This window comes from Plectrocnemia conspersa, unplaced genomic scaffold (genome assembly GCF_051122295.1).
Source record: "Plectrocnemia conspersa isolate PC_06_02 unplaced genomic scaffold, ASM5112229v1 ptg000001l, whole genome shotgun sequence".
NCBI classification, from domain to species: Eukaryota; Metazoa; Arthropoda; class Insecta; order Trichoptera; family Polycentropodidae; genus Plectrocnemia; species Plectrocnemia conspersa.
Window position 1 is genome coordinate 1,815,920 of NW_028277165.1, and position 22,878 is coordinate 1,838,797.

Below are 22,878 nucleotides of genomic sequence, written 5' to 3' on the forward strand. Positions count from 1 at the left end.
AAATAGAGGATTTACAAACACTAGTTTATACTCGATTGCTTAAAATGTTATTTTTAGCAAATAATAAAGAAGAAAAAAAATAGAACCCACCGTTGCAAATGTAGACATACATAGCGAAAATTTATTTAGTTATTAGCTAAAAGAGAATGGCCTATCAACCAATAGAGATGAGAGTATGCAATTTTTGTTAGGGATTCATAGAAATGCGCATCAAAATATGCGCCGAGGATTTTGAGAAAATAATATTTCTTTTTACTATAAGACATATGGGTTGATACGGATAGATAAATAATTATTATTTATACAAATTTTATTTTACGTGTCCGTGAGGGCAATAGAAACGTCAAAGCGTAAGTTATCAATAGGTAGGTAATCGAAAAATAAATGAGAGCGCACAATAATTCACGATAAACGATGAAAGACTGCGCAGATGCATGCCACTACTTGCAACTTGTGACAGAATAAACCCTATCGCTTCGTCCTTCTCGTGATGTTATGTTTAAGTATGAATATTTTCATTTCAGTAGATTACATTTTTATAAAGTCAAAATAAAGTCTTGATTATTTTTTATAAATGATCTTTTAATAAAATCATTGTGACCACAGAGGTTAATCTTTAATTATTTATAGTTGAAGTTAACATGTAATAATAAGTGAAATTTAATTGCTGAATATAAGAAATAAATTGGCCAAACAGCACAAACAGACAATTAGATAAATTTTAATGAAAATCCGATAGCTATTGGTTTGCACCAGATGCACAGGGCTAGGTTGGTGAGTTATTTTCCCTTTCGCTCGGTTGCGTTTTAAGTGACGAGACGGAGTGAAAAAGTGCATAACACGACTGAATCAATGTGACTGAAGATACGTTTCCTATATTCGCGGCATGTGCTGTGCAGCAGCAGATATGCCGCCACAGTAGACAGCACTACTTAGCAGAATGATTTTGTATGATATTATTTTCGCCACCGATTGCATGTGACGTACGTCATTTGCAATCGGTGGCGGAAATATGTATTTTATTGTAGCGTATGTAGTTTTTGAGGGCAACTTAAATAAACGACCTTTTTTAGAGAGCTGGCGAGGAACCGGGGTGTTAGACCGTTGTCATGGTGAGTGAAAAGAAAAGAATGTATATTTAGCCAATTGTTTAAAAACCACCCGCTTCACAAGTTGAGCGGTGGTGTGGCAGCACTGAGAACTGTCAGAACGCCGCCACATTATATTTATAGATATATATATTTTATATTTATAGAGTATATTTAAACTTTTCCCTCACTGTGTCTAATAAATATTTATTTCGATATGTCAATTATTAGAATGTGTACTAGTTACACATCACAGAATAGAAAAGGTTAATAACAAATACTTATAGATTTGTTTATAAATATATGTTTTAATATTAGTAATAATAATGTACATATTAAATTTTAAAATAACACATGCAATGTAAGAGCATTTTTTATGAGTTTTTATAAAATAATTAATCTAAGCGTACGATTAAAATTACAAGCGTTTCTAAATCGTTCATGCTCGATAATTCGTCACATTTAGGTCTAACTATACTGTCAGCTTGACGTTTACTTATGATGGCGTTCGTAAAAACCGGTATTGCTATATTATTTTTTTATTTTTACAGTCCTCGTGAATTCATTTTTATTTTGGACAATTCGAAACAACTCGAGACCGAGTCTCATCCATGTTCCGATATTCCTGAACTAAGAGAATCTTTTTAGCCACCATTTACATTTTATTTTTTTCTCCGTTATTTGCGAAACAGCTGAATTACAGTTTCCTTCATCGCGCATTCCTTTCAATCATTACATATCAAAAGACTCAAACTTTTACATACTTACCACTAGAAGTGTCCACGTTTCGCATTCATATATTAATAGTTATTTTAATGAAATTTTCTGCAACTTAAAACGTTTTTCACCTTGCCTAAACGTTTCTTGCCATTTCTATTATTTTATTATTTCGCCGTTTATACGTATTTCTCTTTGGTTATCGATTTCGAATATAGATTGTAGAGCATGGGCGACAACACACAGCCTTGTCGTACTCCTCGACAAATTTCTATACTTTCAGTTTCCGTGCCTTCAGCCTTTTTTATAGCTACTTAATTCCAGTAAATAATTTTTCAAGAGAATAATATAATATCTCTTCCATTTATTTCGACTCCTTTTAGTGCATCTATTAATTTATCTTGTTGCACTCTATCAAACGCTCTTTCGAAATCAACGATGTGGACATATATTTTCCCTTTAAATTGAGAATCGTTAATTATGATCTCACGCTTTAAACTGATCAATCTATAATAATCAAAACCATTCGATTTATTTTTCTACAGTGAGGGAATAAATGTCGACTATAATCGTTTTAATTGAATTTTGCAAACTTGTATATCTGATTTGAAACTTGTTCTTCTAGTAATCCTAATAATTCTGCAGGTATATTATCATCTTTAAATTGCATTTTTTACTTAAATTGTGATGTATTTGATGCTGTTTTTCAAATTTCTTTCTTAATATCTGGTTCAGTATGATAATAATAAATTCATCTATTTTAAAAGTATCATCAGTTTAAAAGTATCATTAGACTTAATCTTTGCAGAAGATGACACAGCAATGAGCGAAGGAACTTTTGCTTCTATTAACACGATTCAATGTAAAGTCGAGGTAATGAAACATAAGAGATTACGCTTGCTTACGAATATAACTTTAAATAATGTATTTTTTTCAAGCTTTCAAACGTAAAATGTGAATATGATAGCAACGGGGATGTACACATAGATGAAGTAAACGACAAAATTGAAATAGGTCAGATTTTATACAGCATTCTGTTACGTTTCAGTATTTTAAAATTATTATTCTGTTTCAGAAACACATGACGTTAAAGATATACTTAAGGCGAATACTATTGGTGTAGACGTTTTATATCATCAAATTTACAACCCCACTGATGTATGTAAATATTGAATTGATCATGATTTATAAGTATATTTACAAATAATTACACTGATGAATAAAATTTAATTTTAGAAACAAGAAAATAAAAAAAAATTGCATGATGATTCTTGCATAAATAAGTGTGGCGAATGTGGTAAAGCGTTCAATACTAAAAAATATCTTGCACAACATATGCTAACTCATAGCGATGCTCGTGACTTTAAATGTGAACAATGTGGAAAAACGTTTAAATATAAAATGTCACTTTCACGACATATGCTAACTCATACCGATGTGTTTGCCTTTGAGTGTGAATTATGTGGAAAAGTATTTAAACGTAAAAACTCATTTTCACGACATATGATAACTCATAACGATGTTTTTGGCTTTGATTGTGAAACATGTGGAAAAATGTTTAAAAGTAAAGCTACTCTTTCGCGACATATTCAAACCCATAGCGATGTTCGCAACTTTAAATGTGAAAAATGTGGAAAAGCGTTAAGAAATAAATACGGTCTTACAAAACATATGCAAACTCACAACAATGTTCGTAAATTTAAATGTGAAGAGTGTGGAAAAACATTTACATGCAAATACACTCTTTCAATGCATATACAAATTCATAGCAATTTTCATAACCTTGAATGTAAAGTATGTAAAAAAGAATTTAAAAGTAAATATACTATTTTAAGGCATATGAAAACTCATAGCGAATTTCGTGACTTTGAATGTGAACAATGTGGAAAAGCATTTAAAACTAATGAAAATCTCTTAAAGCATATAAAAACCCATAGCAATGCCCGTGCCCTTGAATGTGAATACTGTGGAAAAGTATTTAAATATAAATACACTTTATCAATGCATATGTTAATTCATAACAATATTTATGTATTTCAATGTGAAAAATGTGGAAAATCATTCGATAATAAATACACTCTCACAACACATATGCTAACTCATAGCCATGTTCGTGAGTTTGAATGTGAAATGTGTGGAAAAACATTTAAATCGAAACAGTACCTAAAATCACATATGAAAATTCACATACAAATGTGAATAATTTTTCAACGCATGCGAATTAACAGCAATGTTTGTGACTTTGACATTTAAATGGAAACATTTTTGTACAACACGTATAAAAACTCATAGTGATGTTTGTGATTTAAATGAGAAACAATTTGCTCAAAATACTAAGCCACATTTTAGTCGATTTCATTGTAGATTGTACATTGTTAACGTCTTCTTAACTTTATTAAGAATATTTTCGTCTAATTCAGTTTCTTAACCTTTTTTGGTCATGCCCCACTAAAGCTTCTGTGAAATCCTAATGTCCCTCCTGTAAAAAAAACATAGCGTCCATGAAAGAAAATATAAAAAAAAGTACAGTTAAAGTACTGAGGAAGAAATCATCAGGAGATTGTTAAATAATAATAAAATTAAGTGATTACAAGTTGCAAAATATATTAAAATAAGAAAACTGCAGTGCATAAAATAATTTTGATTGAAACCTTTCATGTACTTCTACTCTTCTGAATTTCTGTTTTTTATGTAATAAGTAACGTTTAAAAATTCATATTTTTCCTATTATAATTTTTAAGTTACCGAATTCTAAAAACAAAAATATTGGTTGCATCAAATAAAAATACACATACTCAAAACTATTTTTAATCTAAACTTCAATAAAATTTTACAAGTTCTTCATTATTATAATATTTAACAATTGTTTTACTACAAACAATTTTAATTCTCTAGTCTTTATATAAATATGTTAGTTTTAATTATTTATTTGCACTATTTAGTATTGTAGTTAATATGTTAATTTATAAAAATTAATAAAATTTAACAAAAACCTCTTTGCGAGTATTTTATTTTTATATTTATATCGTTTATGTATTTGTTTTTACACCAGACAAAAAACAGCAAGGAAAAACAATAACAATATTTGTATACAAAAGAGAAAAATGTGCTGAACTCCTCTGAGATGGTTTATGTGTAAGTAAATGTATGAAATATTACACGTACAACTCTAAAGATAATAACATCAGCAGTTAATAATCAGGATATTTTGATAATTTATATTAATTTGGCATTTTTCAGATTCATTTTTTCTTGACAATTTTTATTATTAAAAATTTTGACAGTTTCCTCAATGTGTCATGATGGACATTACGCAAAACCGTTTTATTTAACATATACTACACATTAACACTAACATACATATACACGCTTTAACAGACATATTGTTATAAAAAAAATCATGCGGAACTTTAAATTATATTACTAGATGTTTAAAAGAGCCGCAAGAATTAGGTACATTTCTGTAAAAAAGTTTTTTTCATTATTTTAATATTTATTATAGAATATTTTTGAGCTTTTTTCTTTAGTTTTATAAACAGTGTTACGAATTTTTTATATGGCCAATGTTAATTTTTTTTGAAATTTCCATTACTAAATGTTTTTTACATCATTACTTTTTTCTTCAAGATTTATATTAACGGAATTACGAATTATATGTTGTTTTGAAACAAGATGGCAGATCAAACTAGCTAACAAAATTTGCCGAGATATTACCAAAATATATTTTTGAAACAAGTTTTATGCCAGTTATCGTGTACTAAGACTAGTCAATAAGATTTGTGTAAATGAATGTAAAGTTATTTAGAAACAAATCATAAAATACTTTAGTATACTTAATGAACTGGCAAAAAAGATTGAATTCGGCACAAAGTTTAGAATAAATTATATAATTTTTACTTACATATAAACACTGTGAAGACGAGCTTAGAAAAAATAGAAAATATACACAAACAATCTTATATTACACTTAATTTGTGCAGTTGCGCTTTGTATTTTTTTAAGTTGCTTCATCTACGGACGAGTATTTTATAAATTTATGCGTCATACATACTATACGTGTAAAAAAAATTACTTACTGATATACAAGTGATCTAATTCGAGTTTCCTATGCTAGTAAGATTTTTTTATAGGGTTACGTTAAGGCATGTCTACGGCGACAAATCCAAAAAGTTGGAGCACCTAAAAACCAAAATCCGCCAAGTTATAGCTGAGATACCGACCAAAATGTACGAAAATGTAATCGAAAATTACATCGATAGAAATGGCTGCTGCAAAAGGTCCTGAGGCGACTATTTATCTATAATTGTTTTTCATAATTAATAAAATACACCAAATGTTCGATTAATAAATAAAATCCGAAGAATTTGGGTGTTTTTTCTTTTAAATAAATTTGCAAACATAAGTTGGGTTACCCTTTATATGTTCATTACGAATTTATTTTTATTTTACTAATTTATTATTATTTATTCTGATTTATTTAGGATAAGCCCGTTACAAATGTTGTTATGGTCAATGAATGTTTGCCCCAAACAGCGATAAGCTCCCGCTCGGTCTTTCTTATATTTTTGTTTTCCGTACAGCGCGATCGCGGTGGTGAGCCTACGTAAAATGTTACCGAGTAGTAAAATACAACAAGTAAAACCGACTTTAGTTTTTTACTAATCCTGGAAACCTCGATAAGATGGCGTTTCACGTAGGTTATGGTCGCGCGAAGATGAAAAAAAACCGTCTGCTTTTCGCGGGGAGAAGTTAAACAGTTTTATTAGTATTCTGCCGTTTTATCCATATACATTTAACTAATCATAAATATAATGCACATCTGTTTTGAAATAAAATTTTTATGCTCTTTTGTTTTATGCGGAAGCTTTATTATATTAAATAGCCACTGATAGTATTTTCTAATTTTAAGGTACGCAGCATTTTTACATATCGTAAAATAAATAGGAAGTTCCGCTTTTTCAATTATAAAACGCAATGTGTTAAAACCGGAACAGCATATTTTCACATCTAAATAAATTATAAAATAATATTATTTTAAACATTAAGTCTTTATTTTTTTAATTTGGTGCAGTGTAGTGAGACAATGTGTTGGTTACAAATTGATAGTAAAATGGTTGGCTTATAATAAACCAGTAATGCGCGTCCGCAAATCTAATGTCAAAACGGCCGGTTGCTAATAAACCAGTAACAATAGTTACGATATGAATTTACAGTAAAAAAATTTTGAACTTGAATTTAATATTACGATTAATTATATTACTTGTTTAATTTTGGTATGATTCTAGCCAGTGTTTGATTGTTTTTAGAAATAGGGATGAAAGTTAAGGACAGCAACCCCAATTATATTCGTGTGCGTGCGGCGTCGATCGATGCCGGCGCCGACAAGTTAGAGCCGCGCCGCTATCGCCTCTCAGTCTCCAAGATCGATTCTTAGGGGAAAAAATAGTTACAGCATTTCATTTATAGTCTCTTAGTTACGAAAACCTAACCGCGCATTTTAATAACCAGTTTTCCGAAAATCGTTCTCAATCAAAACGACAAAGTGATCCTAGAGAAAAGCCCACCCCAACACCTCTCCAGTTAGACATCGCGAATGAAGAAAATGCTTATTTTTCTATCATGAACGGATGAGCATATCTAATGGAACCATGGAATCAATAATCTCGTTTCGGTTGTGTAGTATTTAGTGATTTTCTTCAGGAGAGACATGAAGAAGGGCGAAATTTTCGTGAGACATTAGAAGCCACAGAGTCTACATAGAATAGCTTAAGGTATTTACATATATGTTTTTAATGTGCAATGCTACTGGTGTGAATCCGCGACAAATTGACATACATCCCCTTGTTGCTTATGAATAAAATTTATTGCTGTTCTCACCCCATCGAGTACGCAATAAGGGGGGTGTGCGCAAAGATTGGGGGGCTAACGAGATATAAAAGGGGAATCAAGAATAAAAATCGCGGGCGAATATCGCAAGGGTTTAATAATTTTACATATAGTATTGGAACGACTTTCAACCATTACATCATTTTAGTTAGTTGCCATTTTAATGATTGTTGTTATCAATTTTAGTGATGCGGCCCGCACGGTCATGAGCAGCGCGTGGAAGGCGCTGGCCATCTTGGCCACCTGCTGGCTGCTCACTGCTGCTGCACAACAGCATAGAGGTAACATTTTGTTATTCATTTATAATCAGAGTAAGTCTAATTAATTTCCTTGTATCGTGAAACTCGGTGATAAATGGTTAGAGTTCAAAATATAAATATATTTTATTTAGATATCACATAATATTTTCAATTTCAACAGATTATTGTAAATTTGACTCTCTTTATTATTTCACATTTACTTTAAATATAAAATATATAATAATACGTATTATCTAATAAAGTACATAAAATGTAATTAACTGCTTCATTATTTGAGTAATAGTGCATTGGATAAACATTATTTTTATGGTGTAGAAGTTTCTGTTTTGAATAGAAAATATTTTTTAGTAATGAGTATGTATGTTATGAAAATATTGAAAGCAACAAGAAACCACTACACAAATTTAATTATCAAATATCACTGTACCTCAATACATTTAAAAACGTCTATCAATAAAATCATAAGTTTTGTCTATTAAAAATTGATACACACGATTTATTAAATTTATTATTAAAAGCTGAAATTTTATCTCTAGATTTTAATAATATTTTTTTAAGTAGAGAAAGTGATATTTTTACTATACAAACTACACAATTCAAGTTATAATTGTTATAAGATATAGCAAGTATGTATAATACATTTTAAGGTTTAGTCGTTTATCATTGCTTTTTATGGCAGAACTTTGTGAAATATTTCAGATTTCTCAAGTTGTTCCAAAAGTTTTTGCGTTTTTAAAGTGAGGGTTATATGAGTTAAATGTACTAAATTATACATTCTCCATCTTTTCTACAATTTTTCTCCACAGGTTAATCATTTTTTTATATCTGATTCGAAAAATAATAATGTAAAAGCAATAAATTTTTAGAACCACATTTGATACAAACTTAATTTAATGGCATCCCTGCTTATTGCATTACAGATGTTTTTAACTGCTATTGCCGCATTAAGATCAATGGTGACATAAAATATATACTAATTGTCAAAGTCTTAATATATGTCAGTCATTTTTTAATCAATAAAACCTTTATTGAACAAAGGTTTTTATCAAATTACAATAAATCAAACAAAATAAGTCACATAAAAGTAATTTATCCCTTGTATTGTTGGCGATAACAGAAAATATTGCGTATATGAGAGGATTTTATTTAAGCAAGTGCACTTATGAGAAGTTATAAAGCATCCCCTAGTTCACATTCTAAGTAATGATGACTTTGCCAATTTTATCTATTCGAAAATAATCGTTGTGCAGTTATACAGTTTAATAAAATATGTATTAGACAATATCAACGAGTCTGGGTCTGCCCAGATTTATTGACATTGAAGGAGACGTTATTAAAAAACGTGAACATAAATATCTAAATCTGTTTTTTAAAAAGGTTTTTTATTATTTTTTTACAGTTTTTTAATTTAGTTTAATTTTTTGTTTGATTTCTTTATTTTCTTATTTATTTACTTTATTAAAGTAACGATTATTTAAATTTTTAATTAATCGCCATTTTATAAATTTAGCAGCGATTTTTACGAGGTTTATTTTTAGAACAAGTTTCATAAAAGTATAATACGAACAAATATAAAAAAAATCGTTAAATACAATACTACATTTATGACAAAAAAATGTTAAGAAAAAATATTTTTTTTTTTAACATTTTCAAAACTCCATAAAATAACATAAAAAGTTTTTTTTAATTTTAAATTTTAATAAAAACCTAAAATTCCGTAACAGATTCTTCTAAAATGTATTCAAACTTAGAACATTAAATATCCCTTTATCCTATTTATCACTTTGTAATATCTTTTTGAATTGTTTCAAAAAAATAAGACATTGTTTCAAAATTTCGCAAATGTTAAAAACGAATTGTTCTGTATGTATTATAAATTGAGTTATTTCATATTTGTGGATCAAAGTTCCAAATTATTGTAGTGTAATCTCAGTCAAACTAAATGCAAATAAGTCATTTGAAATAATAATATGATAATATATACTAAGATTTTTCAAACACATTTCAGAAGATGGACCGAAGTTTCTCTCGAGAGGGCAGACCTACAGAGCAGTCATTGGGGATACTCTCTTACTTCCATGTCAAGTTCAAAACCTTGGTAAGATATTGCTTTTAAGTCTAAATTAATATATTGCTAAATTCTAATTATACTTTTTAAATATAAAATAGGATCTTTGGTGCTATTGTGGAGGAGGGGAGCTGCAGTACTAACAGCGGCGAGTCTCATGGTAATAAGGGACGATCGTTTTAGATTGGTAGACGGATACAATTTACAAATAACTCAAGTTGGACCTCAAGTAAATACATTTTAGATTGTGTATTCGATCTGAATTTGGCTCTAGTAATATTTTTATGACTATTTTTTTAGGATGCCGGTGATTATGTATGCCAAATTAGCGATCGAGAAAATAGAGATCAAATTCACACCGTTGAGATATTAGTGCCGGCTTCTGTTAGAGCTACGCCCGAATCTGGAAGGGCTACGGCACGCAAGGGGGGCTCAGCAGCTTTGGAATGCAGAGCTGCTGGAAATCCAGTTCCTGCTGTCACGTGGACTAGACTGGTAAAATACTCTCCTCAACTTTTTGATCCATTCCTTGCTTACGCCTATCATGCTACAACGGAAGATTAAGAAATAATTATAATAAATTGCAACTAGACTTGACCCTTTACTTGCCGAAATTCGATACAGCGTCTTTTTTTGTTTAAAAAAATAATTTCGCAACAAAAATAGTTTTTATTTATTAAACACAAGAGATGATGCTCTTATTAGTTTTATTGTTACAAATTTAGAAGCTTCAATAATTTTATTTAAACAGCATCATAATAGTTTTTTATCATTTCAGAACGATAGTATTCGAGTAGGAGAAGGTCAGCAATTAGTAATAGAACAAGTTACTAGAACCTCTGCTGGAAAATACAGATGTGTCGTAGATAACGGCGTCGGTGCTCCACTACATAGAGATTTCATTCTACAAGTTCTATGTAAGAGTAAATTAAATTTATGTAATGTAATGATGTTATTTACATAATTTTACTTACAGTTCCACCAGAAATTGCAGTTGAAAGATCTTGGGTTCACAGCGGTGAAGGATTCCAAGCCGAATTGGTGTGCACTGTAGAAGCAGATCCTCCTGCTGAGGTATTATATATATCTTATCAATAAAATAGTCAAATCTCTAAATGTCATTTATACAAAGAAAAATAACTTTGTGTAAATTATATCAGGTAACATGTTTGATATACAATTATATATAGATATACGATTTTAAGCCAAATCCCGTTTATTTCTATTCTAAAGCAAAGTGGTAGTTCTGTGTCAAGTTCTGATTTAAGTGCCCGAAGAAAGTGATTTAGTATCCTAGTGTTCTGGCTTATATATTCTTCATAATTGGGGAAACCTTAACCTATCTTCTAATTGTCGAACGTTTGACCAATAATGATGATTTGAGGCGGAACCAGACTCTTTGTTATTGTCTAATACATATCTTATTATACTGTATATATAATTCGCTGTGTTTCAGATTTTTTTTAATTACTAAGAGTATTGTGATAATCTTTTTAATTTCTAGAAGTTAAGTTAGAACTAGCTTAAGGTTCCAGAATATCCTGACACAGTGCATTCAAGGAAACTTTTCATGCCAATTTTGTTATTCAGTTATTCGTCTTTTTAATACGTTGGCACTTTGCGTTGCTTTATTTAATATCAACTATGAGGAGCTGGTCCAAATCATATTTAATTTTGTATTTCACAATAATTTTCTTAATTTAATGTTATGTTTCTTTTATCAGGTGTCATGGTATCAAGATTCTTTCCCCATATCGTCCAATGAACGAATCACGATGACGTCACACCATCAAAACCATTCACTTTTAATAACAAATGTACAACCAGAAGACTTTGGGAACTACAGGTATATTTTTATTTACAATGTTTGTGTAGAGGTATTGTGTATTGATGTTCTTATATGATCAACAGTTGCGCAGCTGATAATCCTCTGGGGAGATCGAAACAACACGTAGAAGTTTCAGGGCGTCCTGGTCCAGCGTCGTTCCATTCTCCTCCTCTTTCACGATCGCCGCACTCATACAATCTTACCTTTGAGTTGGACAGTTATCCGCCATTAGACGAGCTACGACTATTATATAGACAGCTTATGGTTAGTTTTTGTTTATACTATTGATAATGATCATTTTTAATTGTATCCTTGCATTTTTTTTAGGTCAACGAATCGTTTCAACAACCAGGAAGATGGCACGATGATTCACTAACGGGTCGATTGGGTGCTCAAGGAAGTTTATCTCATCGCTTCACACACGAGTTGAAAGGATTACGCTCTGGAGCAGTGTATGAAGTTATAGTTCAAGCAAAAAATAGATATGGTTGGAATGAGGTATGTTTGGAGCTTCCCTATTTTTATTTTTATCGACCTTACTCAGAAGCTGAATCCAAATTTTATCAGCTTAGGAAATCTAAAACAGCATATTAGTGCCACATGTAAAGAAAATTGTCGATTCTTTTAGGTATATAATGAAAAAAATATATTTAATATTCAGATATCAAAAAAGTACGTCAAGTTCGATCGAATTTCAAGCTTTTCTTCGACTATAATACAGTATAATAGTTCTTACCACCAGGTCATAGTCAATAAGTAGTATAACATAAATTTTTTACGCCGTTTGTGTTAGGCAATCTGAAAAAAAGGAACAGAATTTTGCGAAAAAAACTCTGATAATACCACGATAACGCAATGGCTCACATTTTTCACAAAAATGTGAAATACCACACTAGACGATCCCATCGCAAATAGGCCGCCCCCAAGCAAGTGCCGCCTGGGGCGGCCCGCCCCCCTCGCCTACCATAACTACGCCACTGCATATGCAAAAGTATATATTGTGGTCTGAAAGCTTTCAACGTAGGTTTTAGTAGACATATGCACTAATTAAGCCGTTTCTTATATTATCAACGTACTTATAAAACTTAAAATGTTATATTATAATATAATTCTAATTATATGATTTTATAGGTTAGTGACATATTTCAATTTCACACAAGAGGAATAATGGAGGTGCACGCAGACGAGAGTGGAATGCCTCCACCGTTCAACGATGCGATCAAGTCGAAGGGTTTACCGACATTTTTATTAATGTTATTAACAATTTTTGTATACATACATGACGATTTGATATAGAAATATTTAATAAATTTAAATAGCAATACATATTTGCTAATATATTATTATTTATAAATAATAATATTCGCGCAATACCAAACTATTTCACATTGATATAATTTTTCGTCGTGTTGTACATAGTTATGTATATTTTTTAACTTTGGTAATATCTTCCAAAATTATATACGTCTATATAGTCGGCTGAAAAGTGGGGCATAATTTTATTTTGTAAAGTAATAATTAATCTATAAATAAAAGCATATCTTGTGTAAGCAAATAAAGGATGCGAACGCTAAACATCCTAAGTGTTAGACTGCAAACATGCAAAATATCATAGATGTTTATAAGTTGTATAAATATGTGTTGCAAATATTATTAACTTTTCTATTTGTTTCGACGTTCGAAGACTATGTTAAGTTACTTTAATAGACGCTCAATAAACAATAAGTTTTTTCACACAAGTTATCGATGAAAGCTCTGTATATTTATAAATCACGTGTATTTCATAAACGTTTTCTATTATCACACATTTGTCTAAGTGATTTAGTATAAAGAAAGTTATTCTTTTTATGAATTATTTCACACATCATAGGTAAGGTATATAAACATGTTTTTCCATTGTAATTGAATGTTCAATATCATGAAATAATGTGCTATTGATTTCGATTGTGAATGACTATAATTGTTAATCGCTCAAATAAGTTATTGGCTCAATAAATGTATATATAGTCATTGTTTAACATTCTACAATGTACAATGTATATCGTTTATTGTTCTATTTTTGATAAAAACTCAAGCAATATTTTTATTAATAATTTAATCTTAATTCAGATTGAAATATATACATTTTCAGTAAGATCACACAAGCATTGTATATATTACATTTTATAATAATAATTTGTATTTCATAGATTTGTGTTAGAAACGTATACGGCTATTTAGTGATTTGTTTAAATACGTAGCGATTCTTCTTTAGTCAATGACCCGTTTTCACAGAGTACACAAAGCTTTATTCAGATCATAGACTGATTTGCCTTCCGTTATACTGATCACATTTTTTTTATTAGTAACTGCCTTCCTTATTTATCTATATATTTTGTGTAATTTTAGAATCGTATTAATTAATAACAGCAATAAATTAGTATTGTAAATAATTTAGAAAAAAATTAAGCAACCTATGCTAACCGCGAGGATAACTGCCATATTAATTATGTATTGGAAAACGATGAATTTCTACGTTTCAAATCGTTGTGTTAAAAACGTAACAAAAGTATATTAGTATATAGAAAAACGTTTCTAATTAAACTTGTGATTATATTTTTTTTAATAATTACTAAATGTGTAGTTTCCTATATTATATCATATAATATAAAGTACTGATTGTATTTAAAGAAAACGAAATCAGAGATCTGCACCGTCGGCTTTGTGAAAACGGATTTCTATAAAGTTCTTTTTTTATTTCGTCCGAGAGCAGACGCTGACATACTTTCATAATAATTATAGTAATCACTCGAATCAAATACTATTAGGAATCACTCTATATACTTTTGTTATGTTGAATCGATGTGAAAGTGTTTCTATCTGTAAATGTAATTATTTAGCACAAATATGTATAATTATTGTTAGTATTTTTTTAACGTATCAATGTAATTAAATAACAGTAAAAAATAATGTGTTTTATTTTTAAATTATATTTAACTTCTTATGTTCGAATTTGATATGGTTCATTTATTAATATTCAATTGTTTCCTTTTTTAAATCAACAACTCTGCGTTCCTAGCAACACTCAAGTCGATAGACGAATGTTACATAGTCTGCTGGTAAATTAAAAAAAAACATTCAAACCCACGATTAACAAGTTTAGCTTTAAATTTTATCTGTCCAACATAGATTAAAACATCTATACTTGAGGACCAGCATCTTTAATGACAGCTCGGACGCTCGACAAGCTCCACGACCCGCTGACATTTGGAATTTAAATACTTGAAAACATCGAACGTGTATGTGTTTTATCGAGTTGTTTTTTTCATAATACCTAGATAAATAATATCGTAAATAGATACCATGCCATAATCATATGTACTCATTGCACTCGGACACGTGTATGCACTAACTAAACTCTAATTTATTTTTATTGATTTTACTATGAAACTCAATTTGACAGTTGCGAAATGTCCATTTTCTGTTCAAACCCAAACTAAACCTAATGAAAGCTCTCAAACTAATTATAGTTTTAAATCAAGTCCAAAATACAAACTATGCCAACTCATCTCTCAATAAAAAAATAAGCTAAAGCACAATGATAGCTATCCTTGCCAATATTATTATGAATTTCCAATATATGAAGACTGATCAAATCAACGAGTATTTTATTGCTATAAAGACACGATTATATTGCTTTTGATGTGAATTCCTTCTGAGAAGTAATAATTGTTTTTGCGCTCTCCTATTGACTAAAATTCAGTTTAAATATATTTTGATCAGTCCTCTTATATTAGAATTCCATAGTAATATTGGCAAGGTTAGCTATTATATTTTTAAAACATAGTGTAATATCGAAATGCAGATCTTCCTTTTCAATCTTCCTTACATTCAGGTGCTTCTAAAAATACTTTATACGCTGATCTTTTATTGTATTGTATACGAGTGCTAATAAAAAACAATATGCCGACTATATATAACAACTTTTTATAGCATTTATTTCCTCACTTTCATACTATTATGTCGGAAAAAATATTTTTGAATTGTTGTCTGTCCTACAAAAAGTTGTTAAAATTGTCAATTACATAAAGTCGCGACCGCTGAACTCTCGTCTGTTTAATGCAGTATGTCAGGAAATGGGAGCAGATCATCAGTCACTTCTGTTTCATACAGAAGTACGATGGCTTTCTCGCGGAAAAGTACTATCTCGAATTTACGACCTAAAAAATGAGACCCAGACGTTTTTAGGGCCCAAAAAAAAGTGCAGGCTTTGATAGTGAAACACTTGGAGCTATTGACAGAAAAAATTAACTGTTATTTTCCTAAGTGTGACCTGCAACCTATGGACTGGGTACGAAATCCATTCTCGGATAACGTTTCTCTTGGACATTAACCGATTAACGAGCAGGAAGAATTCATGGAGTTAAAAACTAATCGGACATTAAAACTAAAATTTCCGAAGTAGAGCTAGCACATTTTTGGCTGCATATAAAAAATGAGTATCCACTGCTTTCAAAGCGTGCTGTTGCAATTCTATTACCATTTGCCACAACTTACTTATGCGAATTGGGATTTTCAACTCTCACTACTATTAAATCGAAAAAAAGAGAACGCCTGAGGACGATCAATGAAGAGATGAGAGCAGCCTTATCAACGATTGCTCCAAATTTTGATCGCCTGTGCTCAGTTAAACACACATTTCTCACTAAACATCTTTTCATATTAGGTATATTGAATTTAGTAATAAATAAATATTAAATAAACATTGCTCTTTTCTTTGGTGTACCTCTAAAATTTCTTGATTTGATAGGTGTGCCTTGAACACAAAAAGTTTGCGGAACACTGGATTAGACTGCTTCTGGATGCCTCCCATTTTTTATACTAGGGACCAGAGCACCACTTGCCAATTAATTACAATAAAATATACTCCTATTTACTCATTATTTTTGGTCCGTTACGATTTTCCGAAAAACCACATGAGAAAGGAGTGCATAAAAAGTTGTAAACCAGTTTGTTTAAAATGTGACATATTTTATAAAAACAGATGTGTATGATTTATTTTATTATAGTATTTTATGGTTGTGTAATTCGTTTTGTTCATCCCTATTCAGAATAATCAAAAGCTCCTTGCTTATCGAACAATTCGATTAACGCCCAAGTAGTAGAAATATAGTATGTAAAATTGTAGCATATACATGTGTGTCGTATAAGGGTTATACTATCTCATATGGAATATTTCACAATATTTTGAAAGATGTAAATTGAAAATGTAACAAAATTGTGACATATCTAACGTGCATAAAAACTATTTGTGTTCAGCTATGTTATAATATAATCCAATACATCTTTACAAATATATAATTTCCAATTAAAAGTTTTTATAAAACATAGAAAAGAGTAAATAGTTAAAATTAATACATATACTGAATATTTATTTATAAAGCGTAAACTCGGATAGATTGAACTTGCAGAGCAGATGCTTCATCGTGCCAAGTCGTAATCCAACTGTTTCGAGCATCCCAGAAGTCACGCTTATTATTTGGAGCCCTGTTTTTCCAGGATTTCTCCGCGTTATCTGGAAAGTCATTGATTCCAGCTACGTTCACAGCCACTGATACATAAAACTGAAATAATAAAATATATAAATGAGCATATCTAAAATTAATATTTAATAATACGATTTCATTGTGTTTCTTCTTTTTTTGCACGATGAAAAAATCGTATTGTGGCGAATGTCGACCACCATGAATAGTAACGGACAAAAAGGGCAATTGTCTCAATGCCCGTAACCAAGAATGTTCACTGTTAATAATGAGACAAACATCATGGCACAAGAGGGATTTCTTTTGACCACACAACACGGGTCGTTAAGAGTATCCCTTTTGTGACTAAACGGTGCGGATGCAATTAATCATCACAACAGCAAACCCTTTCCGTAGAATTCGAAAGTCGGAGCAAGCAAAAACTCGCTTCCAAATATGCAACATCCGATTTCTCGAATTCTACGAAGCGACTCCAGCGATTGGCTAGGAGATCGACGCACAAGCGTGATTGGCCAGCAAGGGTGCATCCCCTAAAAGAATATAAGCCCGGACTCCGACGAGGAGACGGCAGTTGATCCGCAGTGGACACAAGACCTTGGGAGAGGGCCCGAGGCAGTCAAGCGAGACGCTGAGACACGAGACAGACCAGACGCCAGAGAGTGGAATCAGCGGCAAACGACGACCAGCAGCCTTCCTAAGGAACCAGCTACGCGCCCCCACCTGCCACTCCTGACACCTGTCGCATGCAGCTTGAGCCATCCTGAGCATCATCAACTGCACGAACTCCGACATCACGAGGAACGTCACGCCGTATTCGTCCATTAACAAACTTGTAAATATAAAATAATAAACAGTCTAATAGGATTCGACCAGGAGTCTCACGGCCGCGAGGTCAACCACCCCTAGGGTTACGCACCCTAAAGTATTATTAATTACAAATATATATCTGTGAGATTTATAATAAAAAATAATAAATAAATTATTACGAATTGATCAAATGGTGCAAATTTAGTGCCGCTTCGCCAACGAACGGTAGCAGTTTGATAAAGTTTGCTAACGGATTCGAATCCTCCTTCTGGAGCGACGATTTTTCCATATGCTTCCCCATCGACAAAAACAGTCACACTTTCTAAAAAAAGTAATTAAAAAAATATTATAAATCGCAATTATTCAGTAATGCAAAAAAAATAAATAAATAACCTGGCTCCCACACTAATGTATAGTTGTGGAAACTTTTATTCCATGGAACATTTGCTTCCTTTTTCCTGATTCCAAACTGCCTGTGAGGGTCTCTGTCGCACATAATGAGTCCTGCATATAACATCCTAGAGCTTCCCGCATTACCTTTTACGTGTGCTATTCTCATAATTCCGGAATCATAAAACTCAACGCCGTATTTATAATCCTTTGGTTCCAATAATATTTCTGCAAATAAAAATGAATATATTAGGCTGGAAATGAGATATTTTTAAAATTAAATTATTTTGAATATACCTGGATATATCCAATCTCCTTCGGGTAATTTTGCAATCACTTCTACTTTTCCATACATGAAATTAAAAGAATTTTTCGTGCTTACTTTAGCAGAAATTATCGGAGGTAGAATGTTGGCTCCGATTGTAAATTCACTACATTCGCTTGTACCTATTGCTCCTGTACACCTACAATGTATTTAATTAGCAATGCAATTGCATACATGAATAATATAGTAACATTTACCTAGTGCCTAAATCCAGCGATTCCTGAACGAATCCTGCACCATAATAGTTTTCCAACAATGTAGGTTTTATAAATAGTAATCCGTCTTTAACGTATAAATTTTCTTTGTGGTCGGTGTAAACAACAAATGGATAATCCTGTTATTAAAAGATACATTTATTACTTAGAGTGAATTAATAATCTATAAAAACGTTATTACCGGTTGACTAGGAAAATAAACTTCAGCACCCTCCAATAAGGCTTCTTTGCTTTGATTAAAGAAGACACGCTCGTAGAGCAATTGGCCTCCACAAATTTGATCTGTTGTGCTAGATTTTGTCACAGTGCTTCTGCATTCAGAATTGGGAGCAACAAATTGTGGTTTCGGAAGTACACGATTTACTGGTGTTGATTTTTCGTTTAAAAACTGTAAATCGATTTCTTATTATTTTTTAATTTAAACAATATCTTAGATATGTATATATTTAAATTATTTGTATGTACTAATTTTAAAAAGGTTTTTACAGATGTTTCGCTAGGTTTTTAATAAAAAAAATGCTAACAGGATTTAACTCGATTTTTTGCGAGGAAAAAGAGCGATCGTTCGTAACCAATTGTAGCCGATTTTACCCCTCCGGGAAATCGTCAAAGTTCCAACCTGAGCCCTCTTATTATTCACTTTCAATTTTAATAACATAAATATGGTAGTTGCAAAATTTTAATCTTTTAAGATACTCTACTTTAAGCGACGCATTTTACTTTGACGATCCGTCAATTATTCGTGTCCTTTATGATACTTTAATTCAGAGCATTTTTGAATATGTACTTCCTCTTAACAAAAGTGGTGTGAAAAAATGAGTATTGATATCGGTCTTATGATAATTTAGAGAGAAGCATTCAACAGAGACAACCATAAAACTAATTATATAAAATCAAGCAAGAAATGAACAATAAAAAAATAATTGTTTCAATGTTTCTAGTTTTTAAATAGGTGTTTCAAACAATATATAGACAGATACTTAATTATTGAATTGTTATTATTATTAATATTGGATAAGGAAGTATTACTAACCACAAAATTTTAGTTAAAAGTTCACATTAAGTAGGGTAAAATATATTTTTTTAAATTATATTGCTATGATTAAAAATCTTACCTTTGGTGGCTCCCTTATTGACGAATCATTTTTCTCCACATATTCTATAATGACACATTTTTTATTTAATTTTATGATAAATTAACAATTTTACCACTTGTCTAATATAAAGACATAATCTTTAAGGCAATTAGTAACATTTAAAAATAATATTACTTCAAAATTTTAATCTATTTTAATGGTAGCGTAAATTTATACTCGATAAGTCAATATAGTAGACAAAATTTTCAGTGCGTTAACCTTTTACTATCCAAAGTACATTCTTTTGGTAATATTCGAGATAAGTTTCGCCGGAAATGTATTTGACACGAATCCAAAAATACACTTTGTCGTTTTTTCGTAAAAAAAAATTTTTGTCTTCAAAAGTCCATCTGCCTCGAATGGGACTTGAAATATTTTTTTTCCAGTTTATGTAACATAGATTTTCTCGAATTGGTTTTTCGTTCAAATTACCATAAACAGTGAACGATACAATTCCTGGTTCATCTGAGAGAAAATGTTTTTTAATTTAGTGTAAAAAATGATATCTATTACTATAACTTAACATCTTTAAATTACATTTAAATGTAATTTAAAGATACACAATACATTATAATTGTACCTTCAATAGACACACTAAAGCCTATATGATAAGCTTCAAATTTCACTTCAGGCAAATTACTTAAGAGGCCACGTTGTGCAATGGTATACTCCCATCCACACAAAAAGAAAAATAGGAATATATGAAAATGCCTCATACTATTGTCCTGAAAATACATTCGTCTTGATAAGAGTCCTTTGTGAATATGAGAGTCAGTAAACTATGTATTTTTCTTATAGTCCGGAAACCATAATCCCCCGGGGAAAATGTGGTTTCAATGGCTTATCAGGTCTACGTAGTCTTACGGATACTCTATAATCTATATATTTATGTATATTAACCAGCACGAAAGAGTGATATAAGTTATCTCGAATCCCATGTGATGCTTAGTGTTTTTTTGCTATCTTTCGTGTCTCAGAAATCGGAGTTAGTAATTATTATATAATTATAATTCTGATTGATCATAACAGATTAGGTTTTCCTAAATTTTCCTGCTCTCGCGGATGATTATTAATGATGAATCGAGCAAGTTAGTGCATGTTCAGTATTATTATGTATTTTAAAGTAATTAACAAATATATATTTTCATAAATAAAACTGATTTGAGCAATAACAATAGCAAATTAAAAAATATATTAATATTCCGCCACCAAAAATTTACGACTGTTAATATTTGGATGAAAGGCACTAGTAGTAATTAATTCTCGGGCGTTTCATTTCATTTCAATTTTTTACAATGCGGAAAAATCAGTCCACTTCTTATTTTGTTTAAAATTAAATATGCAAATAAAACGTGTGCACCTACAAGTCCGCAGCGAATATTAATTAAACAGAGCAATTCTATAAGCTTTTATTCAAATGACCGTGAGAAAGCATTTTTCATGCCGACTAGTGCAGACCGTACGTCACAATAGACGTATTAAACTAAAAATTGCAGCATCACAATAGCTATTTGAGACATTACAATAAAACAAACGAATTAAAACAACAGTTCGCGTAAATATCATATTTAACGGCATTTAAGCTCTCCTCAGGTTGTATATGTGTATAAAAACGGATAAATAGCTTCTAAATCAAAGCCTCGCTCTCGACAGAATAATTCTAAGTTGGACTCACTGAATTCAAAGGAAAGCCACCTATCATTGACAGGTAGAGGAGATCGAGAACGTAGCCGCTTCCCTCTTCACGTCAACTCTGGTTCAGCTTGACGTACGAATTTCAAATTTAATGTATACGTTAACATAATTTTACTTGTATTAAAAATAATATTGCAGCCATATATTTTTTGAAATATTTCTGTATTTATATTTTAAACAATGGATCATGCGAGAAAAAAAATATTTTCCTCATTTTATAGCTCTTTTTAGCATATAGAAATTTCTGCTATATGCAGTCAATGATTAAACAATATATTTTTTGCGTAATCACAAATATCTTATATAATTTTGATTGTTATTAAAAGACTAAATAACAAGACTTTAAATTGCTATTATTTATGTACTTGAAATAATATAACAAAGTGTAGTCTCGATATTTAAGGAATTACTATTTTATGACACAAGCTTAATCTGGTTTTAAGGAACATGCAATATAGACAATTATACAACTATTGTTATTTACAATATTTAGACAACAAAAACGATAAAAAGAATATAATAAGCAAAAACAATCTCTTATTTTAGTTTACATATAGTTATATTATGTAATATGAGGTACCTAATCTAGGTTATTACCTTAATATGTTACCTTAGTTTCTAATAATAAAATAGATATAATTTTTAGGTAACTAATTAGGATTTTTATTTATAAAGAAAAAGTAATTATTGAAAAAACTAGAAATTAATAGCTTTGTTAAAAAAAACTTAAGGAAATAAATTAAAATGTTTTAAAATTAAATATTTCCTTTAGAAATAATATATATATATATCAAACTTGTTAAAATAAAATAAGTAAAAAAAAAATATTTTTTTTATTTGCTTAGATAAAAAAAATCAATAGGAAACGTAAAAAAATATTTAAATAGTATTTTAAAAATTCGTTATTTCGTTAAAAAATCCTAGAAAAAAATGTAAGAAAA

General features: G+C 30.4%; 4 protein-coding genes across 6 annotated transcripts; 3 read left to right on the plus strand and 1 right to left on the minus strand.

Moving 5' to 3' along the window:
- The first annotated feature begins 1,538 nt into the window (after positions 1–1,538).
- On the plus strand, positions 1,539–4,801 carry LOC148238367 (uncharacterized). Of its 2 annotated transcripts, none has more exons than XM_088184759.1 (5): positions 1,539–1,608; positions 2,614–2,678; positions 2,744–2,819; positions 2,881–2,963; positions 3,042–4,801. In XM_088184759.1, the coding sequence occupies exons 1-5, from the start codon at positions 1,587–1,589 to the stop codon at positions 4,002–4,004; spliced, it is 1,209 nt and encodes a 402-aa protein (XP_088040885.1). In that variant the 5' UTR covers positions 1,539–1,586; the 3' UTR covers positions 4,005–4,801. The 2 variants fall into 2 exon arrangements, with proteins under 2 accessions (XP_088040885.1, XP_088040893.1); XM_088184767.1 differs by lacking the exon at positions 1,539–1,608 and adding an exon at positions 2,351–2,450.
- A 1,645-nt stretch (positions 4,802–6,446) lies between these two features.
- Positions 6,447–13,171, plus strand: LOC148238368 (igLON family member 5-like). 2 transcript variants are annotated; one of them, XM_088184731.1, is made up of 11 exons: positions 6,447–6,498; positions 7,878–7,972; positions 9,960–10,049; positions 10,121–10,248; positions 10,320–10,514; positions 10,798–10,936; positions 10,996–11,093; positions 11,744–11,865; positions 11,931–12,111; positions 12,175–12,345; positions 12,979–13,171. In XM_088184731.1, exons 2-11 carry the CDS (start codon positions 7,897–7,899, stop codon positions 13,141–13,143), a joined length of 1,365 nt encoding a protein of 454 aa, XP_088040857.1. In that variant the 5' UTR covers positions 6,447–6,498; positions 7,878–7,896; the 3' UTR covers positions 13,144–13,171. The 2 variants fall into 2 exon arrangements, with proteins under 2 accessions (XP_088040857.1, XP_088040852.1); XM_088184726.1 differs by lacking the exon at positions 6,447–6,498 and adding an exon at positions 7,148–7,576.
- A 3,963-nt stretch (positions 13,172–17,134) lies between these two features.
- On the minus strand, positions 17,135–21,019 carry LOC148238369 (beta-1,3-glucan-binding protein 1-like). Its single transcript, XM_088184691.1, has 9 exons — positions 20,823–21,019; positions 20,462–20,707; positions 20,222–20,265; positions 19,288–19,494; positions 19,089–19,225; positions 18,864–19,030; positions 18,570–18,794; positions 18,356–18,498; positions 17,135–17,450 (listed from the first exon to the last, which is right to left on the minus strand). The coding sequence occupies exons 1-9, from the start codon at positions 20,977–20,979 to the stop codon at positions 17,262–17,264; spliced, it is 1,515 nt and encodes a 504-aa protein (XP_088040817.1). The 5' UTR covers positions 20,980–21,019; the 3' UTR covers positions 17,135–17,261.
- LOC148238370 (uncharacterized) lies at positions 17,606–18,338 on the plus strand. Its single transcript, XM_088194813.1, has 2 exons — positions 17,606–17,611; positions 17,907–18,338. The coding sequence occupies exons 1-2, from the start codon at positions 17,606–17,608 to the stop codon at positions 18,192–18,194; spliced, it is 294 nt and encodes a 97-aa protein (XP_088050939.1). The 3' UTR covers positions 18,195–18,338.
- Positions 21,020–22,878: the final 1,859 nt, after the last annotated feature.